At 45.0% G+C, this 16757-nt stretch overlaps 1 protein-coding gene across 1 annotated transcript in view; it reads right to left on the bottom strand.

The window, feature by feature from the left end:
- EFNB1 (ephrin B1) overlaps window positions 1–16757 on the bottom strand; it is a 135336-nt gene that overhangs the window by 48604 nt on the left and 69975 nt on the right. Inside the window, exon 2 of the mRNA XM_030576397.1 lies at window positions 1739–2016. Within this exon, the coding sequence (XP_030432257.1) occupies window positions 1739–2016 (278 nt within the window). The remainder of the gene's footprint in view (window positions 1–1738; window positions 2017–16757) is intronic.

Genomic DNA, 16757 nt, shown 5'->3' with positions numbered 1-16757 from the left:
TGAAAATCTGTATCTGGCTCTGAATCTTGTAACTTGTGCCCATCTCTACTGCTCTCTGGGCACCAGGTTCTGTTCAATTTAACCAAAAGCAAATGCAGACTCTCCTGGAAGATTTGGATCTGGCTAGCTAAGATGAGCAGCACAGCCCCATGAAGAGCCTGTAAGCACCTACCACAAAGGTAGTCATTGTAACCAGGCAATTGAGGTACTTGTAGCATACAGTTCATGTTGCTCTGGTAGACTCTGTCCCCACTGACTGCTAAGATGAGATATGAGGGCTAAAATAGATTGCTGAATAAGACGTGCCCAATTACATGTCTCTGAGCTCAACTCTGGCACCACAGGCTGACCTTTGGTTCAGGCTGCTGATTGGCAAGTTAGCAGCATGTGACAGCAAGCAAGCAAATGGGGAGCCAACGATGCATGAGGTGACAGATGAATTGTGGCGGGGCTGCTGTGCCCTTTTCCTGCTTTCTTGCTATTGGGTTATAGTGCAGTGTGCCAAGTCGAGTGGAAACAGCAAGGTTCAGGGGAATCCACAGGAGAAAAGAAAGAAGAAAGAGAAGCCTAGCTAACAGATTCCAGACACAGCACACTGAACCCCCAACATGACCAAACTGACTGCAGGAGATGAGGTGACTGCAGTGCCCTTGCATACATTAAAAAAAAAAAAAAAAAAAGTCAACATATGGAAAGAAACCCTTCCCCTTCTTCAGGGCAGATCAAAAAGTCCTATCTATACAGGGGTAGGGGCGTCTCCTCCTTCTAACAGCAATGAAGAGGCATGATCAGATGGACGCATCCAACATGGTTACTTTCCTGAGTCTGTGAGGACCTCCAGGCTTTGGAGAACCTCAGTCCTTTCCCCTGGACATCTTTTATGAAGCAATGAAACAATGTTAAAACTAGGGCAGTACCAGTAATGTTGCAAGTAGGTTTTGCTTAAATGCCAAGATCCTTTGTCAAGGGCTGCTTCTCCAGGCAACTTTGTGATTAATTTCAACAAAGGCAGCTCCAAGCAGCCAACATGCTTAATTTTAACTTCTGTCCAGAAGGGAAACTGAACAGCTGTTTCCTACACTGGGCCAATTTCTCACTGTTATCCTGAGATCCATTAATTACAAAGTTCTTCCTACTTCCAGAACAAGCCCTTAAAAAAAGGTCTCACACACTGACCTCTTTCCAGCCCCAAAGAGATCACTGAACACATGCTTCAAGGAGGCTGCAAAGAAGTCACTGAACATGGCTTTTCCCCCTTCTTGGTCCATTTGGAATTTGAGAAAATACTCCCTGCCCCTTTAACTAAACAAGGGTGTGCTGTGTTTTTTTGAGGGGAGTGGAGGGAAGATGAGGGGTACTTAATTACAAAGCACACTGGCAGGATAAGAACCATACACTAACCCAAGAGGCAGCTTACAATCCACTCCTCACCACTGTTCCCTTCTCCTTGATCTCCCACAGGACGGGGCAAGGACAGTTTCCATATGTGTCAGCCATGAGCAGGGCCCAAATCAGAAACACGTCCCTACGTACTAAACGTGTCTGTAAGCCTCCTCTTGATCCTCTAAGCAAGACAATGAAGTATGCCCTCTTGTGATGAAGTGAAGATATGCCCTAGCATTGGCCCAGAAAACTACTACAAGGAAATTTAATGAGGGAACAAACATCAGGCCATTGAAAGTACATGGAAAGACAGCTGTAAGCTGAGGTAATGAGGAAGAGGAGGGGGAGAACTCACATGTGATGAAGTAGTCCTGCTGCCTCTGGAACTCCAGGCCCATGTAGTTGGGGCTGAACTCCTGGAACTTGATGGTGAAGCGGATCTCCTTCTCTGGCCGGTTGCAAGTCACCAGAACATTGGGATCCATGACAGTGCTGCAGGACTCTGCCTGCTCCCGCTTCACCAGGTACAGCTTGTAGTATTCATAAGGTCTGGAAAGCTCCGCCTTGGGACAGATAATGTCCAGTTTGTCCCCGATCTCCGGGTAGATGACCAGCCCTTTACCAGCCACGAATCTAGAGAGGAAAGAGAATAAAAGATTAGATTCATGTGCCCTATTTGGATGCAGATGAGCAGGGAAGCTCCACATTGTGCACCAGGGCAGCTACAAGTTTCTGCTTGGCTGGGGCAATATTCACAGATTTCATCCTGACCAGAACTGTGTCCCCCTCCCTCCTAGAGGGAAACCTAGAACTTGCCCCAGGTAAAACTCCCACCATTTCCATGCCACAAAACATTTTTTATGATTAAACGAGTTTTCCTTCTCATGACAAATGCCTGCAGTGAGGGCGGAAACTGCCGTTATCTGAAGGTTCCCTTCCACCCCCACATTCAGACACGTATCCCCAATGCCAGGGTCACTGCCGGTTTGCTGCTTACAGTACATTATCCAGGGTTTGGTCCAGTCTATTTTTAAATGGAGACTCAGGTGACAGCCCCTCATTCTCCTCACTCTAACCTTCCTGAACAGTCAGTCTCACACAGCTGCCAGGGAGAAGTCTCAATCTCTCGCCACTCCCAAATCTTGATAAGCCACAATATGGGTAGCACAGTGGTTAGCCTAGGAGAGAACGACATTGTTGCTGCTGGGACCACTTGCTGTCTTCATGGAGTGGAGTACTGTAAAGACGGTGCTCTTTGTGCCCAGGAGCAGAACACAGACAGCCTGCTGGGTGAAGGGAAGAGTACCTTGTCCAGATTTCCATGACTGGGAAGATGTGGTTCTGCCACTGGGTTTCATTTAGAGGAGGAGGATTAAGTGTGAGGGGGTGGGGGAGATGAGAACTGGCGAGTGTGAAGAGCTCCCTCCCACACCCTCACTACCAATGGTATTTTTACTGCTGAATAGGGAAGGGAAGAAGAACTCTAATTCAGCAGGGTGTCTCCTGCCAACACAGCAGTTGCCTCAAAGTCCTAAACTCGCAGCATGCCCAAGGGAGGATTGGACAGAAAATGGCAAGGAGGGTAAAAGCTATTCAGGGCTGGAAGGCAGACCATTACCAAGCAAGAGGAAAGAAAGCAATGTGGCTAATACTCAGGCTCCATTATTACACGGCAATTACTCATCTGAATTTTAAACAGCAATTAGAGAATTGAGGCAACAGAGAGAGGAGGGGCAGGACATCTATTTAGCATAAGCAGCATAATCTCTCCTTGATGGACGATAACCTAGGAACATATATTAACCAACATTTTTCTCTGCTGTGTAGCCATGTAATCTGATGTAATATGGGTGCTCTGAGAATTGGATGGAGTTTAAAGATGGGCTACATCTCCATTCATTTCTCCTGCCCCTCCCAGATTTAATCAATTCCTTCCCCCACCAAATTGCTAACCGGAAGACATCACTCTTGAGTATATGCCCAGGTTCTATTCTCTCCTCCTCCATCCCAAAGAGATTTGCACAAGTCAAAACTACAGGCGTCAAAGAAACAAGATCAGACATACAAGATCAACCTGTTCTGTGGCTCTCAAACAAGTCTTAGCAAGAAGTCAAAGGGCTGAAGCCAGAGCCAGCAGCCTGGTCTTCAAAATTCCCATCACGTGAGCTCCACAGAGAGGATTTACAGGCCAAGCTTAGAGGAGGCAGGCAGGCAAGATGAAGTCTGAGCCCACACCCTCTTGGCGAAGATTCCAAGTTACATTCTAGCTGCAGTTAAGGCAAAAGACAGATCTCACCTGCATCTACTGCTTCAGAGACTGGAGTATCCTGATTCTAATTGCCATTGCCCTCCCTTCCCCCTCGCCCCCTCAACTAGCCCAACAAAACAGGGTGAGGCTATGGGGCAGCAGGGACATTTACTTTTGATAAGAGCACCCCATAGAATTTGATTCAGTAATTTGCATTGTATCCGTATCTGCCCAAACTCTTCCCAGCAGCTAGAGCTCCGCAGCAGCTGGAACTTAACCTGCCAAGTCAGAGTTCCAGCGGGTGGCTGACTTCCCATGGGCCTTATGGGGGACCTACAGCTAAGCTACTGGGAACTTGTTAGCTACTGAGTTTCTCTCACCTGTCTGATTCCAAACCAATAGCACATATCAGTTTAGCTGATGCACTTTTACCATGTAAGCTGTGGGGAAGTAATGAAATTTAATAAAAGCTATGACTCCTAGAACAAAAGATACACAGTAAGCTTAAAAGGGCAGGAAACTTAACATCTAAGTGACTGAGCTCTGTCACTGTAAACTGCAAATACTGAGAAGAAAAGAAGGTGGGGAAAATGGCTATTGCACTAGAGTTTCCAGCGCCTCACAAGGCATGAAGTGAATGATGCAGTTGTGTTCCAACTCATCAGAGCTGCTGGCAGGTAAGCTAGATCTGGCCCTCAGAGAGGTCACCTCACAGCTATGCCACTTGTCTGCTAGCCAGAATGCTTTTTCCAAGGTGCTGCAAGTGATAAAGGCTTGCCCACCCACCATCTGAGCTCTGAGGCAATCCCCTGAACATGCTTACATCTTGTACAGAACTGCCCCTTCTTTACCCACCCTGTGACAGGCCACACGTGTGCACATTTGATCCAACAAGTAAACGCTTGAACACACACAGGTTTCCACCCCAGGAGGAAGCAGGATCTAACATCCACCTCTCCAAAGTTAGTCTGACTCACACATTTTCCGGCACGATAACCAAGAGTGACTCAAATTCCCTACTTCAGCCTCTGCCGGCTCCTTCCTAACCAAAAGATTCCAAACAGAAAGCTACAGACAAAGCAAAGCAGACGCCTTGGTTTTGGGGCAAAGGAGGAAGAACACTACATATTTCCCACCTCAGTGGGACCCCAGCATAACTCTTTCTCCAGAGGGGTCTTTGCAGTGACACGAAGCCCCTCAACAATACCCTATCTACCCAAATGGCACCATGCAATAGCCGTATAATTATGATGAGAGTGTAACAGGGTGTGGTCTCAAACAAGATTAAACTGAGTTATGAAGACATTACCTTTGATTTTTATATTTCCTCTATATCACTATAGGACAGAGTTAAGGTTTTTTGGGTGCCCTAACTGCATCCCATACCTCAACGTGTTTGGATTTCTAATATAGTTTGAACCTTTTTATTTCTTGAGGATAATCGCAAAACCACTGTAATGAATATACCCTGAAGTACTTACTTACACACTCAGTCTTAGCATAGCTTTTAGCTAGGAATTTCTTCAGTGACATTCTCTGAGTTTCGTATTTGCTGTTCATATGTGAAATTACTAATCAAACCACGTGATATTTCTAATGATTGAAAATATACAGTATGTACCTGAACACTTAAGATTTTCAGCTTTCAGAGTTATATCCAGATCCATCACTTTGCTCTAGCTCAGGAGGTGCTAGAGGGCCACATCTGGGAATAAAAAGTGTATGGTGGGCCATGAATGCTCACAAAATTGGGGTGGGGATTCTGGGTTGGGGTGTGGGTGAGGGGGCTCTGGGTTGAGGATGAGGAGTTTGGAGTGTATGGGGGTGCTCCAGGCTGGGATGAAGGGGTTTGGAGGGCAGGAAAAGGGGGGGGATCAGGGCTGGGGCAGGGGTTTGGGGCCTGGGATGAGAGGTTTGGATTGCAGGAGGGTGCTCCAGGCTGGGATTGAGGGGTGTGGAGGGCAGAAGGTGGATCGTGGAGGGGCAGGAGGGTGGGGCACAGGCTCCAGGCAGCACTTACTTCAAACAGCTCCCAGAAGCAGCAACATGTCCCTTCTCTGGCTCCTATGTGGAGAGGCAGCCAGGAGGCTCTGCACACTGCCCTGTCAGCAGGCACCGCCCCTGCAGCTCCCACTGGCCATGGTTCCCGGTCAATGGGAGCTTCAGGGGCAGCATGCAGAGTGGAGTCCTCTGGCTGCCCCTATGCATAGGAGCCAGAGGGGGGCCATGTTGCTGCTTCCAGGGGCCACACGGAGCAGTCTCTGACCCTGCTCCCCAACTGCAGCGCCACTCCCTAGGCCCCACTCCCCAGCGGAAGCTTGAGGGCCCAATTAAAACAGCTGGTGGGCCAGATCCGGTTCATGGGGCATAGGTTGCCGACCCCTGTTGTAGCTGCTTTATTTCACTCAAGCAATGTAAATCAGCCAAAACCATAGTGGCCAGGGAAACTGGGTTTACATCTGCTTTCCAGCATCAGATAGCCACCAAGCACCAACTATACCCGTTTTGCCTCATGTCCTGTCCCCCACATGCCTATATGCACATGCATTCACTTTTCCTCTCCTTCCCGCTCCCCTCATATTTCCCCAAACCATCACCCCTCTCCATTTGCCCCTTCCACATAGCTTTGATGAAAATTAAATAAGTAGGAATAATGGGAATTTGTTGACTTTTTCATAACAGAATTCTCTCTCAAGCAAAGACTGAAAATCTTCAGAGAAATTCACAAAGAACTGAATACTTTCAAAATGGCTGTCAACTTCTGTTGTTCTCAAAAAAACTGAAACCACAGGTTGCTGTCAGTTAAGATGCCCTTTTCCAAAATGGCCACCAACTCTTATTGTTTCAATAGCAGTTCCCCAAGCTGCTTTCAGGGAAGATGGCGGCTCCTAATCTATAACGAGGCAGAGAAAAGCAGGCAAACTGTGGGAACTACATTTGATAAGGGGTAGCTTATGGTCTCCATTCTGCTGAGAATAGCAAATGGCAGACATTTTGGAAGAGGTCAGTTCTTTGTGTAATTCTCTGAAATAAAGTTATTCTTCACGCTCTGCTGAAGTTTTTCAGTTGTGAACAACAGCAGGGAAAAAAATGTACTGTTAGCCCTAAAGAAATTCATATGTGGCCTATACAGAATGTGGTAGTGAGTTTTAACCATGTGACATTTGAAGAGTGCATTATTCTAGTAAGCTCACTTGCGGGGCTAGGGGGGCTTCAAGAGGGGATCCGACACACAGGGTGCCCAGTCTCCCCAAGGACCCATTTATAAATTAATTTGATCTAAAATTAAATGACCAGATCTACTTGTAAATTATTAGAAAATTCATTCTGTGCCCTAAGAGTATGTGCTGTAACCTCAGGGAGGATCAGCTGTATTTTTCATACATAAAAAGGCTGAGTTCATTTCATTAAAATGCACAACTCAATTCAGCCTTAACTATGGAGCCATGACATGCAACTCCACAATAAAGGCAGTATGTGCTAGGGTAAAGTAGATTAAGATATGGAAGATAGGCACCTGAGAAAACAGTAGAAGTGGCAAAGCATTGTGTAAGGGGACCATTCCCCCGCTTACAATTGGGTAGGAGGGTAGCAATAAGAGTACAGATCAGTTGCTTGAAGTGCTAATCCACCTACCCATCCAGGATATAGCTCAAATGGCACCAATCAGTACAGACTAGCTTGGGAAATATGACTGGGCCCACCTTATGGCCCCATGGAAAAATCAAAGACCTGGATTGTGATCTACAAATGTCTCCTCCCCACATGGTTACACTCTCTTGTGCCATTTGGATTGAAAGGACTTGGGAGAAGACAACAAGCATGTAAAGCCTAAGAGCACCCTCTGGCTGCCTATCCGTGCTGATGCACATTAGTGCTATCATCCAATTGGAGAACAGTCTTGTATGTCAGCAAAGCCAGGGCAGAAAACAGGATTCTCAGTAAGAGTGGACCCAGCACAGAGACCCAATATTTTTTAATCCAGTTCCCCCCCTCCCCCCAAACTGCAGCTTTTAACTTTATCTTCCCATATTTAGAATTTGCAAGCACTCTGCATTAGACTTCACAGTGAAGTCTTAAATTAGCTGGCAGCATTCCCTGCTTTGAATTACTGCATTTGGATCCCCCAAACTGACCGAAGGGCAAAAGCCAGGCACTGCCACATGCAACTGCAGCACCAAGGGAACCCAGGAGCTTGGTAGGTCACTCACAAACAAAACCCCTAGCCTGGAATCCACTAACCCCAGCCAATGATACCAAAGAGCACTTGTAGTCTTAACCCTTTCACTGCAAATCCTTCACTGCACCTGCTGAGCTGCTGCATTCCTTAAACAGCCCATGGAAACCAATGAACAGGCCAGCCCAGCAGGCAATTTCAGTTATTCTTGTTTTGAGGTAGAGTGCACACACAAAAAATACACACACCTGTTTTCAGTGGCCATCCAAGGGACCAGGGCTAGCAAAACAAATAAAAGTAAGCTCCTAGAAGAGGCTGCCCTAACAAAGTTATATTCGAAACTATAGAATTCTTTAAAGAGAGGCCTTCTAAGGAGATTTCCCATTGGAAGTGAGGCCTTTACTGCAGCTCTTACTAACATACAGCATCTTTCATCTCAAGATGCTTAAAAGGTACATATCCCAATGTTGCAGATGGGGAAACAGGCTCAGAGATAAAGTGCGATTACCCTAGCTTTAATAGAATATCTATATTCTTTCATCCCTGCAACAAAAAGGAGTCATAGAAATATGGGGAAGGAAAGACGCAGGATCTGTTAGGCACCCATCAAATTTCAAGGTAGTGAAGAGAAGGGCAGACACTGATTGCCCACTGCATGCAATCCCTCTACAAGAAGGCGTGGCTTTTTGATGCAGGATCCCCCTGATCAGAGAGCCTCTTTGTCCCATGACCAGACTGATAGTCTGACTAATCAAGCAAATTAAAGCAGAATCCACAGAAGACTGAAGCATGTCCTCAGCTACAGTCGTTCTCTTGGCACTCCTCCACACAGCAAAGTACCAGCGGAAATCATCTCCTTCTATTCACAACTTATTTCCCCCTTAATTTCCCCACGGCTTCCCAAATCACACTGCCCCCTTTGGGGTAGTCTGGGGCACTACATCTTGAGATGCAACGCAGAATGCAGCAGGAACCAGGCTGGGGTGGGCAATCACTGGTGTAGAGCAGTCGCTTCTTCACTGTGTTCCTCCTCCCACTCCCACCCCACAAGTGTATTCTGGGAGTGACTGTCCACTCTAAAGCCATGCAGTTAGCAACAGCCTCCCTACAGGTCCCACCAGATTTGGTTCCATAAACCAGACTTAAAACAAATGCAGGCCTACTGTGAGGAAAGGGCGCAAAAATAACTTAGCAAAAGGAGCAAAGAGTCCTGTGGCACCTTATAGACTAACAGACGTTTTGGAGCATGAGCTTTCATGGGTGAATACCCACTTCATCGGATGCGAAGTGGGTATTCACCCACAAATGCTCATGCTCCAAAACGTCTGTTAGTCTATAAGGTGTCACAGGACTCTCTGCTGCTTTTACAGATCCAGACTAACATGGCTACCCCTCTAATAAATAACTTAGTAGTTTTGCATGGCTTTCATGGGGCCAGCATACTTCAGAGGAAGCAAACATTTATAGGGAAATATAAAAGTACAGGGTGCTGCAAAAAAACTTCTGCCCTGAGGGACAGTTTGAGGGCACCTGCTGGAATAATCCCAATTACTACCAAAAGAGCCAAACACTCAATTGATGCAAATCATGAAACTGTTATCATGCTTTGATTGGCTGTATCTCCTTTTGTTTGAAAAATGAAGTCCTTTATGAACTTGGAGCCTCACAACCACAAGAGATGGTTAAATAACTCCTTCATCTGCCCCCAAATACCAGCTTTTTTGTGACTGGAGTATTGGGCAATGGGCCAGTTTGTTCACTGTCAGACAGTCGCTCAGTGTGGGAGTCCATTCCACTGCAGATTATGCCACAAAGGCTGGTACATCATTGATAATAAAACCTTCCCAGTTGCCCTCAGCACCACACTAGAGATCCACCCCTCAACTCTCACATCCACAGATTCCCTTGAAGTTCCTCTTCCAGCCCAGCCTTCTCCCCACACCACAAGAGATGGTGGAGAGGATGTCTAGTTTTAATTTTACAGTCAGGTAATGGAGTTAGTCATTAACTGGAGATAGCACAGACTGAAACAGCTGCTAAGAATTTTTTCTTGGTTGTGGGAAAGATGAGGCTAGTCATTTCAGTTCAATAAATCTTTACGGGCACAGCAAGTTGCACAAGTTTTCAAAAATACATCAGGATGGGAGCATTCATGGTATTTATTTGCATCGTTAGCAGGAGGACTATTTACTCTAAGGCCCTGGAGTAGACTTTTGGATAGAACTCTTGTTACTACCCCCCACCCTGAGACCCACAAAGCCTCTCCCGTGCTGGGCCACTGAATGTCTCAGTAAGCCAGCCAGCTGGCCCTCAATGGCCAGAGTATAAAGGCAGGTTTCGCTGTGGTTCTTCTTGCAGGGCACATACAGAAGTCTGTTTGCTGAGTGAATTCCTTGCTCTGCAGGTTCCTTGGGAGCTATCAGGTGGCAGCATCCAATTTCCTCATTGTTTCGGGAGGTGTTTTCTGATGGGAAAGGTGAAAAGGGTATTTGTGAGGCTTGTAAACCGATTCCTCAGAGTTGGGTAAACAAGGAGAGCTCTGTTGGCAGCAGGCCTCAGGGAGTCAGAAAGATGCCCAAGCTGAGAAACTAAATTAAAGAGCAGTCCCCTCTCTGGAAGAGGAGGGCCTCAGTGGCCCCCCGAAGTAGAGTCCAAAAATCAAAGGCTTCCATTGCAAGCAGACAGGGCTGCAGAGGCCAGTCAGCATGGCAGATGGGGGGGAGACCAGTCAATGCTTTCTGCCTGGCTCAGTGCACTCACCAATGCAGGGTTAATCCAGACTCTCTATACAGAGTTTTAAAGATCCAAAAGGCTTAAGTGGAACCTGACCTTATGGCATGAGTACTAGAAATGGCCTGTTACTCCTTTGGCTCCAGTGGTGCCCAGTATAGATGGTGCTTTGAGTATTCTAACACCACTAAGGTAATTCAACTGAAGAGGGAAGGGTGTTGGGTGGAGAAGGGATATTCTCCCAAAACATGCTGCTGGAAGCTGTAGCTGGATTTAAATGGTAGTTTGCCCCTTGGTCCTAGCATGATGCATCTGAGCATGGATTTAAAACAGCAGTCACCCAACACAGTGAATTCATGAAGTGGAAGACTAAGATGGACTGCAGACTGTCCAAATCCCCCCACCTGAAAATCCTAGGGGAGTGGTTTGGGACATATGCAAATCCAAGTGTGACAGATAATCCCTGCTTAGTTCTCCAAAGGAGGAGACAGGGAATCCCAGAGCACAGAGAGGCTGGTGGAAATTGTCTGGCGCAGCTGTGTGGGAGAGAGTCAACAGTAAGTATGCTCTTGCGAATGGGCCAGAGCAAAGCATGGAGGTGGCACTCTTTACTATGTGAGAAACATGCCCAAGAGTGATCACTATCTCTGCAACTCAAGCACACCATAGCAGCAGGTGTGACTGAGCAGATGTGGCTCCATCCAATTCACTGGTGGGATCAGCTATCTAACTACATCAGAGAAAATCTCAGAAAGCATAGCTCCTAACACGAGCTCAGAGCCTGGACTCTCCCCAGCAGGTGTCCCCAAGCACAGCCCTGCTTCCTCTGTCTCAGGACAGAGAAAGTTAAGTTGTTGGATACAGTCAGCTGGTTTTCCAGTCTTGCTGCAAACAGATCAGTTGTCTCCCTGGAAGAAAAAAATCTGCTCCTTCAGCCACAAGGTTTACTGCAGCCATAGCTCAAGCACATAGGAGACTGCAGGAAGCTGAAACAGGAACAGCACGCTAGAACAGAACATGTGAAAACACGTCCTATCTCCAAACCCCTGCTTGGACCAGCCTTGAGTCCCTACATTTGAAATGCTAGAGCCTGTCATGGCACTTGGGCATATATTCAGACCAGGGGCCAGCCACACAATAACTTGAGTTCTTAAGCACTAAAATAATCAAGCCTAGCTAACATGATGAATGGGTTCTCAGAAAGGACTTGGAAGTGATCGGTGCAAGCAGCACCATTCTGTCTGCTACCTGGAACTTGACTTGACAAGGGTTAAACAAAGCAGCAAGGAGCTAAGAATCCAACTAAGATAACAGGTTCGCTTAACCCCAGAACTTAACCCCAGAACTAACGAAGGAATCTGCTGAGTGAGTGAGTCCTTCCCCCACACCCAGACTCCTTTTTATTTGGTATGGCCACGTCTAGACTAGGAACACACTACACTTTAACATGACCTAGCTAGCATGTTTTAAATAATGTCTTTGAACACTTGTGTAGCACAAAAAGGATACATCAGCTTTAGAAAAATGCCAGCTGATCAGGAAATCTGCCCTCAGAGGGATCCCAGAGTGATCACGACAGCTAACCTGTGTTTAATTTTAACACACGCATCGTTTGTGAGCTCTTTGGGGCAGGAACCTGGGGTTTTTTTTTGTTTTTTTTACAGGTCTGAAATGCAGGGCACACTCATGGATAGTATATGTATTCCCACATTTGCACTTCTCTGAAGAAAACAGATCTGCATTTAAACATACGTCTCCTTGCATAAACTGCTGTACAGTTCTAACTCTGGCATGCACAGAAGATGATATATGGTCTTCTAATTTCTTCAAAGAAATCCCAAACCAGTAGTATATTGCCAAAGGACATCTACTTTTAGTTCTCATATGTATGTGCAGTTAAGGCTGCATGGTAGTTTAGGAAGTCTTGTGTGTTAATGTGTTGTGGAAGGAGGATAGTCTTAAGAGTGAATATGTTTTATGTTGCTGTAGGTAGAGAGAAGTGTGGGGCTGTTAATAACTATCTGTAAGCTTTTTAGTGTAGAGACTATAAATGGAAATGAACAAGCAAACAGTTCTTACAAAGAACAATGACAATGTAGTGAAAAAAGCAGCAGCTGAAGCAGGTGTTCAACTCTGAAGAAACGCTGACATTAGACTGAATGCAGTCATTGCAACTTGGTGAATCTGCTGTCATGTGTGAGAGACATAGGATATTACCAAGGAAAGAATGTTGTCATTAGTTAACACAATGCTTTCAAATTGGCAATGCTGAAGTAAACATTAGAGAGAATGAGGCCACTGGAATTTGACAAATCTGCTGCAATGCACAGACACAGGTTATTGCCTAGCAATCAGTTTCATCATAGTCATGTGGTGCTTTCAAATTGGCACAGCTCAAATCAGTTATGAAATAGTCTTCCTCCACTCAAATTCCAAAAGAGAAATGTAACTACTATATAGATATTCAGTAATCTAAACTGGAAGTGCAGTGCAAGATCACCATGTGCATTTATTTTTGCAGAAGGGTTCTGAAAAAAGTGAAATGCTAGAGACCCAATTTCAAAAATCATCTGTTATTTCCAAAATATTTGTAAAATATGTTACTCCCCTAGAACTTCACAGAAAATTAAAAACCTTCCTACACTATTTTGCAGGTTTCTTTTTTTCCTGGAATAATAAAGAATAATTGCTAAATGATTTATTTTCCCATTAAACAATTAACTGATACAACCGTAACAACTGTGGCTTTGCTATTACTCCACCATAAGTTCCCCACCTCTAGAATCAATCCCTGCTTCCCCAAGCTCACAACCACTGGCTACAGGAAACTTTAGTGTTCTTCACTTCTTCCCTCAGAGGGAAGAATCCTCCAGGATCTGCATAAATTGTGAGATTGTTCCTTTCTCCAGAGGACATGTGCTCCTCCTGGAGCCCACAACTGCTTCCCAGCTCTATACAGTGCAGTCATCGCAACCTTGGTTTATTCTGGCCTACTAAGATCAAGGGGCTCATATCAGCAGATTGTGGTACACTGGATTAGGTAGTAGCACAGTCGAGTAGAGACTCGGAATGACAGTCCTGGCAAAAAACAAAAACAAAAATCTGCATAACCAGATTTAGAACAAACCAGAGAGGAATGACGGGGCCAGATGGTCCTTCTGTCACCCATAGTAACCTGAAGTTTGGTTTGTGACACCTGAGTTCCTTCTTCACGGAGAAAGTCACAATTAACCAGAATCCAAAGTACAGAGCTAAATGGAAAGCCCTGCCCACCCACCTCATCTATCTTGAGGAATTACAAAGTCCATCAGTTCTGCTCACAAGGACATTTTTACAAGGTGGATCCCCAGTAAGGTATACAAGACACCCTTACTTTGAAGGCCTCTCAATGGAGCTAACAGCTTTTGTCATATCATAAGTCTCCCACCTTCCCTTATGCCTCAAAAGGACCAGTAAACTAGGACACAGGAATTCATACAGAATCAGACTAATGGTCCATCTTAGTCCAGTATCCTGGATGTCAATGTCCTGTATCAGATGTCTTAGCGAAACATGCAAGAAACACCAGAGTGGAAACTTAAGCTCTTCAACTCAGTGATATCCTGTGAAAGTGAGTTCCACAAGATAAAAAAAAAATCGTGATCAGTTTTACCTCTGTTGCCTTTTTGTTAGGCTGAGCTGTTCACTATGAGAAATTGTAAACAGCAGCACCTGATTCACCATCTCTATACCATTTATTAGTTCATATATTTCTGTCACATTCCCTTTTATCATTTTTCTGCTTTCTAAACAGCACTAAATCTTTTCCCTCTTACCTGAGAATGTATAATTATTTTCCATTGTCTTTCTATCGACCTTTTCTATTTCTGCTAGGTTATCCTTTTGCATTCACAAACTTGTCTTGACAACCTTAAGCTGTTTAGGGATAGCTCTGAATTTTACCACCTCACTGTTCACCCTTTTTCACAGATCACAAACGTTAACTTAACACAACCTTGGAACACCCTAAGTGTTAGTCTCCTTCCATTCTGAACACTATTACATTCTTGTTTTAATCTCTTACCCAGTTCCAAATCCATTACAGAACATAATTTCTCACCCAATGACTACTTAATTCCTCCAGTTTTTGGGAGGAAATCTGTCATAGACTTAATTAAAATCCAAACAGATTCTGTCCAACACTTCTGCTTTATCTATTAGCTTGCGACTTCCTGAAAGAATTCTAATAGACTGAAGGAGCACAATTTTCCTTAACAGAAGCTGTGATGCCTTGTCCCTATTGGAACTGATTTTATCAAGTAGTTTACTCAGTCCTGAAGTAAGGCTAACTGGTCTGAAATTCTCAGAATCATTTCTAATGCCGTTAACGATAAGCACAGTATTGGCTAACCTCCAATTCTCTGATTTTAATGATAGATTACATCTTGCTAGCTGCTCAGCCACTTTACTTTAAATGCCTTCAAAATTCTTGGATGAATACCATCTGGTCCCTTTGAGTTATTGCAGTTTAACCCATGAGTTTGTTCCAGTACATTTTTACTCACATATACATATACACAAACACCTCTATTTGACTGTCTATCATATTTATTATCTGCAAAGCATAGGTACAGGATAGGCAGCCTCCTCAGCATCCTTTTTTATGCAGACTGATAAGGAAGTGATGTAGCATCTCTATAATGTCACTTTTCCGACTGCTCCCTTTACTCCCTGATCAGCCAGCCGATCTCACAGGTTTCCACTTCTGATGCACTCAAGGAATTTATGTCTGTAACTACTTAGTCTTCAAATTTCCGCTTAGTACTTTTACTCCAGCCTCCATTTTGCCTGCCCTTACCATTCCTGTCTTTTGCCGTCAATTAGGATGGATTTCTACTTTCTGAAGGATGACTTTTTGGCTTAATGTAATTCTTTTATATTGCCATTTAGCCATGCTGTTTTTCTCTGCTTTGCCATCCTGTTTCCTTTTTTGTCTAGGGAGAAGTTTTGCCTCCAAGATGCTTACAATACTGTATGCTTTTGAGGCCTCTATGCTAATTCCAAAATTTTGATTAACTTTTATTCTTAAATTCTTTCTAGCCAGCTTCCTTGTTTCCTTGGTTATTTTGTCCCTACCATACCAAAATTGGGAACTTCCATCCATCCCCTCCCACAAAAGAAGTTAACATCCTCACAAACCCCAAATTACACTACCCAGCAGGTGACCATGTGCATGCAGCAAGCTCATGAATATTAATCGGTGCTATTAGCATAACCATATGGCCTTGGGAATGTATCCCTAAAGGGAAAATGTGTGATGGCTGAAGGGGGAGGGATATTGACTCAGACAGATGCCTTCAGCTTGTCTAATCTTTTCATGTCCAAGGGAGGAGAATCCCCACACACCGTATTTCACGCCATACTGTATAGAGCACTCTAAACATGTCATCTCTTTACACGCTTTGCTCCAAGTCCACCACCACAATACCACCTTATTTGCATACAAACAGTGGCTCAAAGGAAAGCTTCCACTCCTCCCCCCTCCCCTAGATCCCACCCTGGAGCCCATTTTAGAAGCTATGCCTTGTGGATTTTATGTTCATCTTGATAAACAGCTAATCTGAGCAGCAGATGTCAATAAACACAGAATGTAAACTTCACGTGCCAGGCACTTCTCAATGCAGGGCGATTTAGAGAGACATGAGATCCAGGGAACTCAGCCAGGCCAAGGCTCCATTGACAGGGCCAGCTTTCCACAGCGACAAGTGAGGAGGGAAACGAGGGAGGGAAGATTCTGTAAAAGCACCACGCAGTGGACAAAGAATGCAGCACACAAAGATGTGAGATAAAGAGTCTTTGAACAGCTGCTGACAGCGAGGCAATAAGTTCTCAAGGGAGATTCATACAGCTAGAGAGCACCACATCCCTAATTTGTTACATGGGGCAGTATGGTCTAGTTGAGAGCATGTTAGCAGGTAGGAAAATATGGTTTCTACTCACACATCTCTTGCTGGCTCACTATGTGACCTTCAGCAAATCATTCTGGCACAAGCTGTGTCAATTTCTCCCCCTGCGAGAGGAGTATCATTCTTATCCCCATTTCTAACCACTCAGATGCTCAGGTAAAGAGTGCTATAAATGTCCAATGTTTCATCACGTAGAAAACACCCCGCTGTTCACAAGGAGTAGCTCTGCCTTTTATGTTCTGTGAAAGTACTGAGCTGGCGCACAGGCCTGGAG

Source organism: Gopherus evgoodei, chromosome 9 (assembly GCF_007399415.2).
Source record: "Gopherus evgoodei ecotype Sinaloan lineage chromosome 9, rGopEvg1_v1.p, whole genome shotgun sequence".
Lineage (NCBI taxonomy): Eukaryota > Metazoa > Chordata > Testudines > Testudinidae > Gopherus > Gopherus evgoodei.
The sequence above is the reverse complement of the archived record's forward strand: the minus strand, read 5'-3'. Positions and strand labels throughout refer to the sequence as shown.